The sequence below is a fragment of the Bombus pascuorum genome, chromosome 3 (assembly GCF_905332965.1).
Source record: "Bombus pascuorum chromosome 3, iyBomPasc1.1, whole genome shotgun sequence".
Classification (NCBI taxonomy): Eukaryota; Metazoa; Arthropoda; class Insecta; order Hymenoptera; family Apidae; genus Bombus; species Bombus pascuorum.
Genome location: NC_083490.1, coordinates 19,139,117 through 19,157,363, shown reverse-complemented (window position 1 = coordinate 19,157,363; position 18,247 = coordinate 19,139,117). Strand labels below are relative to the sequence as shown.

The following is an 18,247-nucleotide window of genomic DNA, read 5'->3' as shown; positions in this document are numbered from 1 at the left end:
ATGGACATTTAGTAAAGTGTTATATCTTGTTGGTGAAGAAAAAAAAATATAAATAAAAAATAAATATAGCATGTGGGCGGCTACCCCCAGCGGGGTGCCAGCTTCGTTTTTTCTAAGTTATATCTTTTATGAATCTTTAAATTTGAATGTACCTGGGTATCAAGCAATTGGAATTTGCTCAATTTGGAACTGTGTATGTAAAATAAATCGTTTTCTATTGGAAAAATAACTCATGGAAATTTTATTAGGATATTTAGTATATTTCACAAAAGCTTTATTTATATAGTTAATTATTATAGTTTTTCGTTTAAAGTAGAATATATAATAGAATATTGATTATATAATTTTTGTAAAAATTATGAACTATTACTATGCATAATTAAAGATATAATATAACATCTATTCTATATTAATATATCATTACAAATATTACCAGTTTAATAACTGCCCGCAGTTTTTTTTTTTTTTCTTATATAAAAATAATATGCGAGAATAAATGCATTTGATATATTGTGTACGTATATCTATACTATTTTGTTTATATGTGTAATGTATTTGAAAATTAAGGGCAGGATTTGACAGAGTTTCTTACTCATTGGTAGAAATATTTAATTATATTGTAACATCATATATAGCTTTTGCTATATATTCCACATTTTTTGATGTTACTCCTGCCATAGATATTCTGCCATCTTTTGTCAAATAAATATGGTAATCATTAATAAGCTTCTCTACCTATAAAATAAGTAGAACCAAAATTAAATTATTATATTCTATATATATATTGCATATAATGATGAAAATAAATAATAGTGGATATCATACCTCATTAGGATTAAGGCCAGTAAAACAAAACATCCCAATTTGGTCTGTAATATGATTCCAATTACGGGTACTACCCATCTTCTTAAGATTATCGTGCAACTTTTGACGTACAGATATAATACGGTTAGCCATTGTTTTTATATCAACCATCCATTGTTCTCTCAATGGGGCATTTTCTAAGATTTCATAAGCAATTCTGACACCATTAATTGGAGCATTAGAAAATAGTGGTCTAATTATAAGCTTCAATTGCGAGAAAACACGATTTGCTTCATCCTTGTTAGCACAAACCATTGTAAATGCTCCCACACGTTCACCTACAATGATCAATAATTTTTAAATGTTTTCATTTAGCGGAAATGAAATTTATAAACTTGTATATTAACCATATAAGCCCATATTTTTAGCATACGATTGAGCCAGAGCAAATTGAATTCCTTCTTTTACGAAGTGTCGAACACCAAAAGCGTCTCTATCTATATCACCTAAAATTTGCACAAAAATATCCATTAGTGAACAAATTTTCATGTATTATTAAAAATTAAATTATTAACTTCTTATATGTTGTTTTACCTGTGGCAAACCCTTGATATGCCATGTCCAAAAATGGGAAATGTTCTTTTTTTTTTACTAATTCTGCTAATTCTTTCCATTGTTCTGGTTGAGGATCGACACCAGTAGGATTATGAGCACATGCATGAAGAAGAATAATGGATTTGTCTGGAATTTTCTATAAAATACAATATCACAAATAGAATTTGTAATATAACCAATAAATTATCAATAAACACAATATATTATTTATAGTATTTATATACTAACATATAAGTTTTCTAAAAGACCTTTATGATCTAAACCACATGTTTTTGGATCATAATAACAATAATGTTTTACTGGAAGTTTAGCAAATGTAAATACTGAAGCATGGTTTCCCCATGTAGGTACTGGTAAATATATCTCCTTATTGCCAGTAAAAAAACGTGAGAGAAAGAGTCCTCCAAGAGAAAGTGCTCCTGTACCAGAAATTGTTTGAGCTGTAGCAGTCTACAAAATGATATCAGTTAAATTGTGAATTATAAAGAAGTTATATAATAGCAAAACTAATAGTTCAGTGTGCTATTGACATAAGAATAATAAAATGTTAACCATAACGAAATTACACGGTTGTTCTTATACCTTATATGTACAGTCAGTCATAAAAGTCTATATACACGTATCAAATTTTGTGTATCTGACTTGTCAAAGTAATTAAAAACACATTTTGTCACAAATTTATTTATATTTATGTATATAAAGTCACACTAAATGTATCCAGTACAGTAATGTATTTCTAAAAGGAATTAGAAAAACTAAAACATTTAACTCACAAAAATCTTGGAATGAAATTACATTACAAATTACAAAATTTTTAATTTTATTATTGCCAATGAGATACCATTATTGATGCAGAGGACAGATCTATATGATATTAATATAATATTAATCCATTAATATAATATAAGCAATATTATTTTTATAATTTCATGTATGTATACCAGATGTTTGTAATATTTGTATCATTTCATATTTTTAAAAACTCTTTTTTTAATAGTGGTGAAAGTAAATAAACTGTGTTACATTTTAACAATATGTGTCTTAATGTGCAAAAAAATGTATATAGCACTAACATTTTTACTATAATATTTTATATTCTAGAGGTATATATAAAATCTTGTGACTAACTATAGATATGTATTTCTGTGTATAGCTACACTGTGCATGCATGTGATTTTAATACATGTGTTATATGTATGTTTAAACTAATTAATATATTTATTTATTTGTTTACGCTTCAGATTCAGGAAACAATTTTAACTGATGAACTCTTTTCTTAAAGAGTATATTTTACATGTAATACTTACCAAACCTTCATCAACAATATTACTATGTTCACCAAGCGCTAACTTAATACTAAGTTTACAAAATTCTGCATTTCCTGCAATTGCTAAATATTCTTTATCCATATTTCTACTTCTAATTCTTTCTTCTGCCTATAATATATTTGATTCAGTTAGATTAATGTGAAAAATTAGAAATATATATATTTCCCAAACATAATTGCTTTATAATATATACCATTCGTACACTTGGCAAAATAAATGGTTTAGTTTCATCATCTCGATAAGCACCAACTCCTAAATTAACTTTATTTGGATGTGTATCTGCTTTAAATCTTTCTGTAAGACTGAAAATTGGGTCTGGTGGACCCATCTCTATCTGAGACCACCATGAACTATAATACACAAAATATTTTAATATTAATTAATTTCATGTAAAGTAAATTTTAAGAGAAAAAAATAAATTATAAATCAGTAAATATCAATAAATTATATAGTAAAATCATTTAAAGTTTTTAAGCATTTTAATTAAGCTCTTAGTTATGCTTCTTCTTGAGAAATTCCTAATCATTAATAATAAATGCTATGATTATTAATAATTTTAAATAATTTTTGAACTATATAATTTATAACATAAAAAGGTTAAAAAGTTCAATTAATTTTTTAATATACACCTACCTTATTGACCTAACATTGCTGTTATTTTTGAATAATTTGCATGCAAATGGAAGTCTAAATAGCTTTTTACTTTGTGCCATATTAATATTAATATGTTACAATACGCTACATTCACCGTATAGATTACTTTAGATTACACATATACTTGTACTGCCTCAATAATTTGCTGATTGATGTACAATATATAGATACTTATCGTCTATACAGGGAGTTCCATAAATTTGTGCCCACCAAAATGTAGCCCGTAAATAAAAATAGAACAAAAATTTGATATAAATGCTTTATCAAAAAATTGCAACGACTGATAATAATAAAAAATGAAATGTGAAAAAAATGATAACAGTTTTATTTTCATCGTAGTACAAAGTATGAATAAATAAATAATGTTTATATTTCATATCAATACAAATTGATTTACTAAATTAAAATTTCATTTGTTAAATAAATTCAATAGTTTAGTGATATTATGTACTATGTATTTTCGCATTTTGAAATATAGTCCATTTTTATTAATAAGAGCCTAATATTATTTCATTGTTATGTATTTAACAGTTATTTAAGAATCTACCTCAAGTGGGTTGGTGCACGTAAAGCGCTAATCCTGATAGTAATATGCGGAAAAATTTAAGAGAACTAATATAGAGAAATAATATTAAGAAATAATAAAATATTAAGAGAAATAATATAGAGATATGTCTCATATTTTATATATGTACATATGTTGGATATTTATATCGTGAATTTTGGCGTAGCTGAAAGAATGAACAAAAGATTCTAATAACAAATGACATTGATTAATTGTCATAATTATAAATTATCATTGAATCCTATTTGCCATCGCTCGTTAATTTGTATATTTACATATTTGTTACTGAGACATAGAACACTTGCTTTTTAACAATATAAATATTAGAATTAAATTTTTATGAATATTTTTCTCCAATTCATGATTAATTCCATTCAAGTATTGGAAAGTTCAAATCTGAGATTACAAATTCGCGCGTTCAATTTATATTTTAAAAAGACAACTTCATATTTATTGACTGTGTTTACTCCATGAAGTTTTCAAATAACGCTGTTTTAATGTATTTCTATTTCTATCTTCCAATCTGTTATCTAAGAAATGAAATTGATATTTGTGTTAGTGTTATCTAACTTACCAACTATGTATGTAAATTAAACGATAGTGAACATATACGTTATGTATGTGTATAATACGCAATTAAAAAGAATAGAAATCAGTTATACTTGTACTAATGTATTATTTTTTGATAAAACTCATTGTTAAACATTCATAGGAAGTTGACTTATTATTAAATTATTAAATATTTTCGCAAAATTAATGATGACTTGAACATGCAAATCTCCAGTTTCACGATAATCTTATAAAACTTAACAAGTTTAAGATAAGGTTTTATTTTAATTTTTCATTACTGGTTTGCTATCAGAACTTTTAAATATAACATGTGTAGCTTATATGTTTTGAGTATATGAGAACAAGAATAATTACTTACGAACGAAATTATTTGATGAGAAATGCAAATGCAAATACCTTTAATTCAAGATGAAAAAACAAATTCATCTTGGTCAAGGTAATTAATCTATATTAAGATATTATGAAAATAATATAGAAGATTCTTTGAATCTTTTTAGAAGATTAATTTTTATGTTTAGCAATATAAACTAAAATTATAAAGTAAATTTTAGGAAGGAGAGACGAAAATGGTTTCTATCATTATTATGTGGTACTTGTCTCATATATGCTACAAGAACATCTGTTCCTTTATTAATGCCAATTATAAGTAAAGAGAAACAATGGTCCAAACCAGATTCTGGAGTAATATTGTCTAGTTTTTTTTGGGGTTATACATTAACGCAAGTTGCTAGTGGTTATATTAGCGATAGAATTGGAGGACAAAAAGTATTATTGATCTCTGCTCTTGGATGGTCTATGACAACATTTTTTATGCCAGAAGTCATAGAACTCTTTTCAAAGAATGATAGTTCTATGTTATTAGTAGCAGTAGTGAGAACGATAAATGGTGCATTCCAAGGTATTATGAAATTACTAACATAAATGGCTAAAGTATATAAAAGATGTTTGTTCTTTATATATATAAAAATTGTATATATTACAGGAATGCATTTCCCCAGTATGATTAGTTTAATAAGTCAACGATTGCACGAAACAGAAAGAGCCTCATTTTTTAGTTTATTAACATCAGGATCAGCTCTTGGCACATTGCTCACTGGATCTTTAGGTTCCTATCTGTTGGAAAATTATAATTGGGTAGTAGTTTTCCAAACATTAGGTATATAAATGTATAATTATGTGTTATTTACACTAATATATACAACCTTATTAATTAATTCATAGTGTGATTTAATTATACAAAAGTATCTAATTTGTTATCTTAGGAGGTTTGAGCTTGGCATGGGCCGTGCTATTAAGTTACCATACCCTACCTTTTAAGGAAAAAGCAGCTTCTACTAAATCAGCTACTAACTACACTTTGCCTTGGTTGAAGCTTTTAAAAAAACCTCCATTCTGGTAATCATTGTGCATGGGATCAATTTGAATTCAGTTATCATAAGTCACACAATTTCTGACACAAATCTTAATATAAAAAGTATATAAAGTTATATGGATTTATAAAAATATTATGATTACTAATTTATAGATGTATAAAATTCACATATTAACTATTATTTTCAGGTCATGCGTAATAGGTCATGCTTGCCAAAATAATTGTTTTTTTGTATTACTATCCTGGATGCCAATGTATTTTCATGATACATTTCCAGAAGTAAAGGTAATTAATTATTAGGTTGTCTCAAAAGTTTCTTTTGTTTTATAAGGAAATAATAAATACACAATATTTTTTGTTTTATATTACTTTATTGAATTTTTAAACAAAATGGATCATACATAATTCAATAAAATTTTGTACTATTAGTTGTATAACATGTTAAAAATTCTTTTTGTTATATTTAGGGCTGGGTTGTAAACATGGTGCCATGGTTGTCTATGTTGCCTTGTACATTTTTTGGTAAAGCACTTTCTGAGAAGATAGTAAAAGCAGGGTATTCCATCACAGTAACACGTAAAATAATCGAAACAATATGTTTTTTAACTGAAGTTATAAGCTTATTATTTTTAGGTAAGTGTAGGTATGTATAATAATGTATGAGGAAATTAAATAGTGAAATTTATTTGAAAACAATTTCAGCAAAAGTGGAAACTTTTCAAAGTGCAATAATTTGTCTTGCGTTTATAATTGGTGGATCAGGTTTTCATAATAATGCAATTGCAGTAAATCCTTCAGATCTTGCACCAAAACATTCCGGAAGTGTATTTGGATTAATGAACACTGTTGGTGCTATACCTGGTATATATAATCATAAATTTACTATTGCAGTAATAGGAAAGATGATAGTAAAAAGCATAATTTTCAGGATTTCTTGGAGTATACTTTTCTGGATATATATTACATGTAACGCACAGCTGGCCTGTTGTATTTATATTCATTGCTATAATAGATGCATTAGGATGTATAGTATATTTATTATTTGGTTCTGGTCAAGCAATTATATAAAATGACATTCAATTTATTGTTCTTTTAGTTTATTGTGAATATACCCTATCCTTAAAATTCGGTACAATTGTGTAAATTTTAATTATCTACGAATAAAACAATAATATTAATTAAGTTGTGTCAATATTGCGAGAAGTTTCGATAGTAATACAAAAAAACATTCATGCATGATTTATATGTATATCGGTTAACTGACAATTTGATTTTGTTTAAAATTCCATATTATCTCATACATGTTACGTTTAATTAATCATAATTATAAAAATTTTAAATATAGCAAATATCAATAATATAAATTTAAGAAGGTTAGCACTGATTCAATATAAAATCATACCTAATGAAGGAATCTAATAATAATGGTTAAACGCGATATCTATGATATTTCTATGTATGATTTTTCAGAGTATAATACCAAAACATAACCGATTATAATTTCTAGAACGATAATTTTCTGTCAATCGTTACATAATATTTTACAGAAATAAATGTTAGCATATTACGTCAAATATTAAAATATTCTTTTAATTGACGATGAATAAAAACGTAGCCAATGTGGTGGTTAGTAAGTATATGCGAGTGCAACCTACATGAAAATGCCTCTTTATCGGAGATTGGAGCAGCAAGTGCCTGATGCCTTTTTTAACGCGAGCATGTGAACGGATCTCGAGACTCGACTTTTCGACTTGGAACATCTCGTGAGAATTAATGTACGCAGTAGGGACAATTGCAGAGGTGGAATTTTATTTTTAACGGGACGACCGTGTACTTGTTTACGCGAGGTTTTTGATGAACGTGTGAGTTGTCCGTTGACGCTTGTCGTTTTCACCGATCATTCGGTCGTGCCTGCCTCTGCCTGCTGCCGCGAATGTGGATACTTCATAGTGTGCTGTACTGCTGCTGCCGCCGCTGTGCGTTTGAAGTGCTCCCTACGGCTGATCGCCTTTGGATTTTAACAAGTCCTTCACATTCGTGAACGCTTTGAAACTGGTTCGTTATTGTACCAGACCCCGCCGTGATTGTCACTTGATAGCAACACCCGAGGCGCCAAAGCTGTCCGCATCGGCGCTTTCTTTAGCCCAAGTGGTATCAATGTTGTCTGGCAATGGTGTGTAAGGAGAACGTGGTATCATGGTTTGGGAATCTGTCCAGGTAACAGAAATATTATCAGTTTCTTCCCTAACTAATGCCATATTCTCCTTGTTCGGAAATGGATTGTTATAGTTCTTTTATTCATAGCGCTTCTTTTCGTTTTCAACTATGACCTCTTCATCCTTACCAAATTTCGAACTAACCAAAAAGAACATTCCGCAATTTCATTTTAATTTTATGTCAGAAATTAACATGAATGTATTGGTAAATAAGAAATTATATGGATATTGATTTTCATTAATGTTTAATTTACCCCATTATCGATATATCATTTTTCTGTTTATTATACAGGAGTACCAAGTATGGTAGCAACTGTTTTCCTCTAATTTCGTGTGTATTCAAGATATTATAGTGAATTAATAATTAAATCTTTTTATGTATATTTGTCTTAAAATGATAAAATACTATATATATTTCATATTGTTATCAACAGTAGTATCATTTACTTTTCCTGTTGAACATGGATGTTAATAAAATCTTACAAAGCATATTATTAAAAATCTCTATATTAAATACCACATTATAATAGATTGTGTGTATGCTTTAATAAGGATTATAATCACATAGGCGGTAATTAAATTGTTATTCTGATACAATTTTAACAAGTTATAATTTAGTTAATTATAGTTATAATAATGTTGAATAATCAATATTAATTTATTATATCATTTTATTAGATTATTTCTAACAAATAATATAATTGTCATTTTTATGAGAGAAAGTTTTGAAAGAATTATGTATTTTAGCATTTTACATATAAATATGAATAGTATAAAGTATAAAATACTACAATTTAAAATTAATATATTTTCATTCACAGATAAAAAGTTATTTAGAATTAATTATCTTTGTTGATATTTTTGATAATATTTTGTAACAATATTCAATCAATTTCATTAACTATATATTTTTATCTTAATATTGCATAAATACATTTTTATATTTTTTAAGATATCAGTTACTTACTCAAAACTATTTTATGCTCATGACAAATATTTTATTACAAATAAAGAAAGAAATATTTGTGATTAGTTCATTATTATAAAAAGGTATATTTCTATATGTGCAGTTATAAACGCATCGATGTCATGTGCACGTTACTAAACATGTGCCTGCCGTTTGAAATAAGATACCTTGGCACTTGTGTAGAGGATATTGGTAAACGGGACTACAATGATCTCCGTGACACGGAACATCATGCAAACAGTGCCACTGATCTTGCCGAGTTAACAACCTTAGGTGTGGCAGATAAACGCACACGAAGGAAACTTGCGCTCTACATGGCATTATTACATTCTTGTAATTATGCATGTGCTGTAATCTTGTACAAGAATTTGTCAAATTTTGACTACCAAGAAATCTCTAACCTATTAAATGGGACCACCTTTACACCGGATGATCAACCACTTGAAGAACTGCTCTTATTGTATACAATGGCTTTAAATCATCCAGCATTTACATATGAGCAGAAAAGTGTCTTCGGTAACATTTACATAAAGCTTCAAGAAGAAGAAGCTCGTCTGAATCTTTCAAAGTTAAATTCATCTTACAAACAAGCACAGGTATATATAATATTTATGTATTGAATGCATTTATTTATTTATTTATGTAATCTGTAATCTAACTAGTATTTTAAATATTGTCTAAATATTTCATACTAAACTAAATGTTAATTTATATCTGTTTTAACAATAGGGTTGCGCACCATGTATGAATACAAATGAAAGATTAATAGACACAGAGATGCAAGGCAGTTGTATGATGGCTCCACCACCAATGCAAACTTATCATGGTAGTTTATAATATGATATATGCATACATATATGTATCATATATATAAATATTAATATTTTTTTATATTATCTGTAGGAGAAATGACAATGAGAAATAATACCATGGTAACCGGTGTTCCCCCTGGTCTTTCTATGCCTCCACCTGGATTATGCCTGCCAACTCCAGAACAAATGCCAATGGGATCAGGTGGTGCAACTCAATACCTTCACCTTGGCTTTCCATCAGTAAATCACATGCCACCATGGACAGGTCAGGTTATGATGGGGAATCAACTGATGTATCACACTGGCGACATGTTGGCTTATCCACCTTCCCCCTTAGTCAGCCGTCAATCGTCACCATCCCAGTCTCGATCTCCTAGTCGCAGTAATTCCCCAATGGGTCGCAGAAATAATACAATGCCGCGCACCTCTTCGCAAGTGACTCAGTCTACTTCGAATACCTTAACATCAACGAGTGCCTCTAACAGTCAAACAAGCATCTGCAGCTCAAATGCCAATTCCCTTCCACCACTCCCCACATTGGGTACGAACAGAAGTCATCCTAGTCAACCTCCATTGCTTCCATCACGCTCTGTTCCCTTGTCTATCAGCAGTTCTACTACTTTTTCACGCCATAATAGCATCGAGAATACTCCTTCTACCTTAATTCCGGCAGCACCTCAATCAAAACAACCTCCACCACCACGACTGCGATCTTCAATTTCTGGTGATTCTTTACGAGAAACGCTAGGAAAAGAAATGCCAAATTTCAAAGGCAACTTGCAGAATTTTTCTCTCGACGAGGTGAGATAGTAAAGTTTTAAAATAGTTTATAATTACATAAAATATTTCATAATAAATTTTACTTTATATTTAGTATAAATATATAACAGAATAGGTATGTAAATTAATAAACATAATAATATGTGATATATTGTGCAGATCCGAAGAATGAGTGATGAGGACTTGAGGGAAATAGGATTAACACAAAATGCAGTAGGGCAATTACGAAGTATAGTTAAGAGTCAAACTACTAATGGCTTAAATCAAATTTCTACTGATAAAAAATTAGATAGTACTAGCAGCACAACACACACAGTTGTAGATTCAGTTGAAAATGAGGTAATAATTAATAATTTATATTTGATATATATTAAAATATTGTTAATTTTCATTTAATCAGTGAAGGAAAATGGATGAATAACATAAAATTTTTATTCAGGCTATACCAGGAATGGAGATGTTGAATGATAATGGAAATCAAAGCAGTAAGTCAATGCCATTACAGGAACAGCATCCAGCGATGCATCATCATCATAATCATGCAGCTACACCTAATTTACGGCGATATCCTACTATGCCACCATTAGATCCTGCGCAAATACAAATGTATCCTGCACCGCCACCGATGTATGCTGCACAAAATGCACCATGCTATGCCTGTCTTACATTACCTGTCGCCGGGGTACAAAATCGATATTCAAGGTAGGAAAGAAAGTGTACAATTATTAACATTTATCAAAGTTGATTTTTGAATTTTAAATTAACGATGTTAAAATATTTTAGGTGCAATGCTCAACATGTATATTGTTTAACACAATTACAAGCCTTGAGGTTAGATCCTGAAAACAGCAGGCACTGTTCACAGAGCAGTAGTTCTGATAGTACTGGTAGTAGATCTCCGCCAGAGACTCCTCCGGCAGCACCGTGGGTGAGCGGCAGTGAGAGCAATCCACCGCCAGTTACTGATCATCTTAGTTCTGCACCGGTACATTCTACAAGTGCAGTATCACATCCAGCATCCCAACAACCTATACAATCGGGCCCGGAAAGGCAACGTACTAGAAGAAATCAGACACATGTAATGCGTCATAAAAATCAAATGGTGAACGGCGGTGGGCCACCGAATCTTTCACAATGCGTTTCCTTTCCCACGCCACCTTCGCAGTCGCAGGTCACGTATCTGCCGCATGGTCATTTTCCGGCTTTGAGACCGAGTAGTGGTATTTATTCTAACTTCTCACATGGACCGTATGCAAGACCAGCTTATCCGACCACGTACCAACCGAATGGTGAAATGATGTACCAATATCCTGGACATCCATCCTCGGGAGGAACACCACCACCTCCACCGAATGCAGCCGCGACACCTGTTCAGGCGCCGTATATGCCACCTACTCCGATTGTTACATATGCACCAGCTGCCGTCCCACCAACGAAAATTTCGTGCTATAATTGTGGCAGTAGTAGTCATCTTGCAGTTGACTGTAAAGATCAAACCATGGAAGATCTTACCAAAAAAGGTAACTTAAAATTTATACTTAATAAAAACAATATTTATTGAATTTAATAAATTCCACATATTCCATTATGTACTGTAAATTCAATTACTATATAATACATTTTCAGAAATATATTTCTTTTATATAGAATGTTACTGTTTATAATTATACGCAAATGAAAGATGGGTAATGTACATAGGTCTTTTGCGGTAAATAATATTTTTTCTCTTATTTTTACTTTCAGCTCAATACCGCTTAGATTACAGTATAATGAAACAACCTGGAGAGTGCCCAAATTCTGACAAGTGATCCCCTGCCGCGGACCATCCAGCAATTTATCATTATCATCATTACCGTAATTACTGTCTCCATCACTGTCACTACTACTGTTACTACGATGCCGCCACAGCAATACAACCTAAATACCGTTCAAAAGATGACTGCTATCGCTCCTCATGCAAGTTTTCGGTGATTTTTGTAGACATCCCTTATATTCAGGATGACGATTTTTTAACCGAGGAAGTTTCGCGATTTGCGGTACCAGGTATACTTTTTACAAGTTCTTATTTATGATAGTAATTCTTAATTATGTAAAAAGATGTCGCGTCATGTACAAAGAAAAAACTGGGAGAAGTATAACGCAGAATGCTCTTATCTATGTTTTTAGAATACATTTTGAAAGGTTTGTGTTAGGTACTGACTCGTGTCTTACCAATGATACGTATGGACTACATATAAACACATACATACATACTCACACACACATTCACAGCACGCCTCAACCCAATTTCTCACTATTTCTCTAGTAACTAGCCATAAACGAAATACAAGAAAAAAGAACGCATTGTGCTCTGATTAGATGAAACTACCATGTTTGACTGTATTTATCATTGATACTTTTACTTCTACTAGTACATCTACTATCACTATTGCTACTACTACTATTAAACTATTACTATTACTTCTATTATCGCTACTGAGCCACATTTTTATGTATACATATTTTCTCAATTCTTACGTGCGCAATGTTTGAACGAGTGCAAAAATGAATGATGACAACAGAGTAAAAAAAGATAAGTTGAGAAGAGTAAAGGATGAATGCACATAAGAAAGAGAGAGAAAAGAAAACAGGAAAAAAGAAAAAAGGAAGAATGAAAGAACAACAAACCATAAGTGTTCGATCGTCTAGCTGCCTTTGCGCTCCTGTGTGTATAAAACTATAAATATACGCCGCTCACCACTCATTTATTAACTTATGAATAGTTAGTTAAATAACAATAATTCTCATCCTATTTATATAAATAGTCATGCAATCACGTGCAACTTAAGCAATTTTATACGAGTTTTATTGATCGCCCATCTTTTTTAAGTGTAAGCAATGCGTTATATGCGTTAAAAATCTCGTTAGTAAGTAATAAACAAAAGAAAGAATAACGACTTGAATATGTACTAGTGTTAGGTATGAGTGGAGTGGCAATCTGCGTTGAATTCATCTTGTCAACAAGTTGCTACTGCATTTAAACCAATTCTTAATTAAACGAACACCGTTAGTGAGTGTTGATCTAATTCTATTAAAGTGTATAATTTGGTAAATCTTTGTCTAGTTCCCATACTTACGATGACTTATAATTTTTAATCGTAAGATTCTCGTACTATGCATCTGATCTATATGAAATAGATCCTAGATATTTAAAATAGTAAGGACTGAAAAGATATAAAAACGAGTGAGAGTGAGTTTGATATGTGTGACTTTAAATATACATGCATTTAAAAACTTCCTTTCAGTAGCTTCTGGATATAAAGAATTCTCAGGTGTTTTTTTTTTCTTTTTTTCTTTTTTTGGTTGGTAATGAATTATTTGGCAGCTAGTCAATAGCCACAAACATTTTGGGATTAATATTTTAGAGTTGTTATTTTGCAGTGATAAAAATTTGAAAAAAAGAGACAGTTCAGAGTTGATGATTTTCATATTACCTTTGAATCTGATTTAACAATTTTATTAAGATGATGATAACTTACTCTAATGGTATTGTTTTCGCATATTATTGTATATAAAGTGAAAGTCGTTTTTTATTTCTAAACAATACTTTATTCAGATTCCAAAGAAAGCCAAAAATTAGTTGGGAAAAGTCGAAAAAATATTATTCGTACTATATATATTATAATCTTCAAACATTTGTCAATTTTTTATAAGAAATTCGACTGTGTCGTAATTACTAGAGTCTGATTCGGTATTTAGGTAACATTTATTAAAAGTGCCATTTTTGTTGAAACACCCAGTGTCTTCATACCGGTCTATTTAAAAAAAAAAAAAAAAAAGAATAAAGGTTGAGGTTTATCTTGCCATTAGCATTAGTCAATGATGATTTTTAAAAACTACCTGAGAAAAGTTTCGAAGTGGCTGTGACTGATGAAGAGTGTGTAAAATTCATATTAAAGCTCTATGAATATTTTTTTTTAATTCCATAATACAAAATAATCGAATCCTGGTATTCGCGAGTACTTTGTTTTTGAATTAATATCAGTTGTAATTGGCAGATATTGCCTAAGCCAGATTTATGAAACACACACAAACACATTTTTGTATTTTACATTTTAAATTCAGATATGTTGCTTGACAAGAGCAAAAGAAAAATAGCGCAAAGATTTCGTGTGTTTGTATGTGATTTGTCTACGAAACAAAGGAGTCTGAGTTTACAACATATATTTAACAAAAATATTGTAAATCTCTCGATTGAATTTTTCTGGTAAGGTCATCATTTGAGTCATAAATTTGAAATTTTCGTTCGCGGACAAATTTCGTTTTCGAAATTAAATATATTATTAAACTATTTTTAAATATAGGTCCAAATGAATGTGTTTGCATCTTGGTAAATAATAACAATTCATTGTTGACCAAACGGTATTATAGTCACGATTAGTCGTGCTAAAAGCAGAAGCAATAGTATTATAATTATTAAAATATAACACTTTATTGCTGTTTACTAACTGTTGACATTGATAATCAAGGGAATATGTTTTAGTATATCTCAGATGTATGTGTCATTGGCAATAAGATGAATGCGATATTTTTTCTCTTAACTGTTAAGCAATACTTCTTAGCATAACAACAGTACATGTTTTTAAAAGTGAATATTGTATAGTATTAGTGTTGTAAGCAGCAATAAGGGAGTTCTGTAATTTTGTTGCTAATCTGCAATTATATATAAAAGAGAAGGATCGTTTTAGCAATAATGTCATATTTAATGACATAATATATTACATAGTTATTTAACAGAAAATTCTATTATAAAGAATGTAACTAAGGAATTGTCGTTTTCATTGCATCGACTACATTCATTTTAATGTATTTCATCAGTTTGATATGTTCGGTTGAAGCGATTGAAAATTTTATGGAAAATATGTATCTCCTAATTTTTGTTCTTATTCGAATTTTCTTAATAATATCGTTGTTGATAATAATTAATCATCGTCGTGGAACGGTGAGGAATTAGTTTCATTAGCTATATCATTGTAGGAGGCTGTCTGCTTTGAATCAAGACTCCTTTGTTTAACAAGTACCGTTAAGTACGCATTTAAATTAATGAAACATGTACATAGGTGGTAGAAAGGAACCACAAACAAAATTGTGCTTGATGCAATAAGTGCGTTATGTTGTTCAAGTTTGAAAAAAAAGTTCAAATGCTCTTGATCAAATCAGTATTATATGGAAAAGAATCAAAAAGTCAAAGAATCATATCACTTGAACAGAAGCTGTAGAGCAAGAGCGTGAGAGATTAGTAGTAGTAATTATAATAAAATGATAATATTAGTATTAACTATAATAATTATATTAATGATAAATTATATGTATATATATTATATATTATATATGTGTATATATTATATATAATATGTATATTATATATATATATATATAACCACATATATATATATATATATATATATATATATATATATGTATGTATATGTATAAAATAGAGATGTAAACTTTCTGGAAAGATTTGATCATTTTTCAAATGAGAACTCCTTTCGTTTTTAGGAAATGCAGACAAATATTTAAAAAAAAGGGAAAAATGAAGGAAAAAAAGTAAAAAAACAAAAAAGAACAAAAAAGGCAAAAACATTGACTCGGATGTTGTTGTACATCTTTAATACGTAATTTTGGTTGTTTTCTATAATAATTATTATCTCATACTTTAATTCTTAGTTTCAGCAATAACTGTTTGTGTTACTAATCTCTATTAGCACTTCTAGCTACTGTTCCTAAGTGTGTTTCTTTTCGCTTCAGTTAGAACTCACGATTATCTTTTCTCTTTCCTATACGTATTTATTGATGAAATTCGACTAATGATAACAATAAATTATAAAGTACAAGTAATTAGCCATCTTATATTATGAGAAGCAGCTCAAACGTTTCGAAGCTCGCGTTTCTGCTATATTAAGAGATAAACGTGCAACACGTATATTTTATATCGTAATGAAATTTGATAATATGGAAGTAAAAAAACTTTCTCGACACTTTACATCTCTAATGTTAAATGAATAAAATAGGTTGTACTCAAATGGAATTATAAAAAGTGAAAAAAGAATGTAAAAAAAGACTAGAGCCATGTGTATCTTTTTTTTGTCAAATATTTTTGGACATACAGGGGTGTAATTGGGCAGCGGTTAAGATTGTACAGAGAAAGTTAACAGAGGAGGTAGAAATGAAAAAAATCTAACGAAATACACATACAGGTACATCTATTGTACAAACAGAAATACCCAAATATACGTGTATATGCAGACATATATCAAGATACCGTCGGCATAGTGACTTAAAAAGCGCTTACAATTACGATGTATGTACATTTGCTGCGTTTTGTGACCGATGCTCGTTATACAATAATGTTTGCATGAGGTGATCAATGATACGAAAAGTTTGCCCGACTACCGAGACTTACGAAGACAATACGTGCTTTGGACGAGAACGAAAATAAAATATAAAATGTAAAAAAAAAAAAAAAAAAAGTGGATAGAAAAATAGCATGAAACACAAAACGCGATACATTATGGATGAGAGTTGCCATTTCAAAGAAATAGGAACGAGAAAAAGACAATGTCGTTTCTGGAATGGAAATTTTGAAAAAAAAAAAACGAATCAAGCGGGGTAAAGCGTGCTGCTTAACGGTTAATGTATAAGTGTAATTATTATTATTTAAAGAAGAATAGAAAAATACAAAAAAATTTAGGAGGCATTCTGTGCAAAAGTGAAACTCATTCGGTTTTTGTAGTCGGTCGCTGATGTGAAAGGATCAAATTTTTCGACAAGTAATACTGTTATTGTGGTACGATAAAAAGTGTAATGGGTGAAAACACACAAAAAAACAACAAATTTGAAAATAAAAAAAAATCTGTACGAGGGTTTGTGCCGCTCTACGTCATGTACATAAGAATCGGTGCGAAAGAGGAAGAATGTATGATACGTAAGTATGTATGATATATAGTGCGATAGAGGAAAGAAGATTTACATACAAATATGTGATGTGTATATACACATTATATATATACATACATATATGGAAATATTGAGATATATTTGTAAATTCTGTTATTTGAATGCATTATAAATATTTTAACCTCCTGTAATGAAATATTTAATAAAAAACGTTACCAACCAATCCGTCTACACTTTTAGCCGTTGTGTTTAGGATACGAGCGTCTTATGAAATTGTACTTTCATTTATATGCGATAGTACAAAGAAAAGCTGTGTAAATAGACACGCTTCTGTAGAGCAGTTACGATTATTTTGCGATATTACCGACAATTATTATCAAATTTGTTGTAACTCTTTGAACAGTAACATTGTTTAATACACATGATTTCTTTACTAACATGCGATTATAAGACACGATAGGACGTAATGCCATTTGTAAATAAATCGAGAAACTGGTTAAAGTATACTCTTAGTCTATTCTGAAAAATGTGATGAGAATTTAGCATTTAATTATAGATGCACCGCTTAATTCGTTTGTATAAAGTATAATATAGTTTAAATTCAGATTCGATTGAATAGTACAAG

At 29.8% G+C, this 18,247-nt stretch overlaps 3 protein-coding genes and 1 long non-coding RNA gene across 5 annotated transcripts; 2 read left to right on the top strand and 2 right to left on the bottom strand.

Moving 5' to 3' along the window:
• Window positions 1–480: 480 nt before the first annotated feature.
• Window positions 481–3,547, bottom strand: LOC132904831 (aspartate aminotransferase, mitochondrial). Its single transcript, XM_060955594.1, has 8 exons — window positions 3,381–3,547; window positions 2,941–3,097; window positions 2,727–2,855; window positions 1,648–1,869; window positions 1,399–1,555; window positions 1,212–1,310; window positions 826–1,142; window positions 481–735 (listed from the first exon to the last, which is right to left on the bottom strand). The coding sequence occupies exons 1-8, from the start codon at window positions 3,458–3,460 to the stop codon at window positions 613–615; spliced, it is 1,284 nt and encodes a 427-aa protein (XP_060811577.1). The 5' UTR covers window positions 3,461–3,547; the 3' UTR covers window positions 481–612.
• A 917-nt stretch (window positions 3,548–4,464) lies between these two features.
• Window positions 4,465–6,992, top strand: LOC132904829 (voltage-gated purine nucleotide uniporter SLC17A9). Of its 2 annotated transcripts, XM_060955590.1 has the most exons (8): window positions 4,471–4,972; window positions 5,088–5,434; window positions 5,519–5,692; window positions 5,799–5,931; window positions 6,097–6,193; window positions 6,376–6,541; window positions 6,611–6,769; window positions 6,837–6,992. In XM_060955590.1, the coding sequence occupies exons 1-8, from the start codon at window positions 4,917–4,919 to the stop codon at window positions 6,974–6,976; spliced, it is 1,272 nt and encodes a 423-aa protein (XP_060811573.1). In that variant the 5' UTR covers window positions 4,471–4,916; the 3' UTR covers window positions 6,977–6,992. The 2 variants fall into 2 exon arrangements, with proteins under 2 accessions (XP_060811572.1, XP_060811573.1); XM_060955589.1 differs by having other exon boundaries at window positions 4,465–4,972; window positions 6,611–6,992.
• On the bottom strand, window positions 6,984–7,509 carry LOC132904856 (uncharacterized). The gene is made up of 2 exons (XR_009657672.1): window positions 7,311–7,509; window positions 6,984–7,062 (listed from the first exon to the last, which is right to left on the bottom strand). It is a non-coding gene; the product is annotated as an uncharacterized LOC132904856 (long non-coding RNA).
• Window positions 7,510–7,611: 102 nt separating this feature from the next.
• On the top strand, window positions 7,612–17,845 carry LOC132904815 (zinc finger CCHC domain-containing protein 2). The gene is made up of 8 exons (XM_060955543.1): window positions 7,612–8,125; window positions 9,195–9,687; window positions 9,821–9,917; window positions 9,995–10,704; window positions 10,843–11,022; window positions 11,123–11,385; window positions 11,467–12,203; window positions 12,427–17,845. Exons 1-8 carry the CDS (start codon window positions 8,079–8,081, stop codon window positions 12,489–12,491), a joined length of 2,592 nt encoding a protein of 863 aa, XP_060811526.1. The 5' UTR covers window positions 7,612–8,078; the 3' UTR covers window positions 12,492–17,845.
• The last annotated feature ends 402 nt before the right edge of the window (window positions 17,846–18,247 follow it).

Bases quoted from the DNA above. Each gene is read 5' to 3' on its own strand.
- LOC132904829 (XM_060955589.1), top strand. From the start codon at position 4,917: ATGCAAATGCAAATACCTTTAATTCAAGATGAAAAAACAAATTCATCT. The intron at 4,973-5,087 runs GTAATTAATCTA...AGTAAATTTTAG, and splicing joins ACAAATTCATCTTGGTCAAG to GAAGGAGAGACGAAAATGGT. The intron at 5,435-5,518 runs GTATTATGAAAT...TATATATTACAG, and splicing joins GATAAATGGTGCATTCCAAG to GAATGCATTTCCCCAGTATG.
- LOC132904831 (XM_060955594.1), bottom strand. From the start codon at position 3,460: ATGGCACAAAGTAAAAAGCTATTTAGACTTCCATTTGCATGCAAATTA. The intron at 3,098-3,380 runs GTAGGTGTATAT...TGTGTATTATAG, and splicing joins AGCAATGTTAGGTCAATAAG to TTCATGGTGGTCTCAGATAG. The intron at 1,311-1,398 runs GTAAAACAACAT...TGCAAATTTTAG, and splicing joins ATATCAAGGGTTTGCCACAG to GTGATATAGATAGAGACGCT.
- LOC132904815 (XM_060955543.1), top strand. From the start codon at position 8,079: ATGGTGTGTAAGGAGAACGTGGTATCATGGTTTGGGAATCTGTCCAG. The intron at 11,023-11,122 runs GTAATAATTAAT...ATTTTTATTCAG, and splicing joins TAGATTCAGTTGAAAATGAG to GCTATACCAGGAATGGAGAT. The intron at 11,386-11,466 runs GTAGGAAAGAAA...AAAATATTTTAG, and splicing joins GTACAAAATCGATATTCAAG to GTGCAATGCTCAACATGTAT.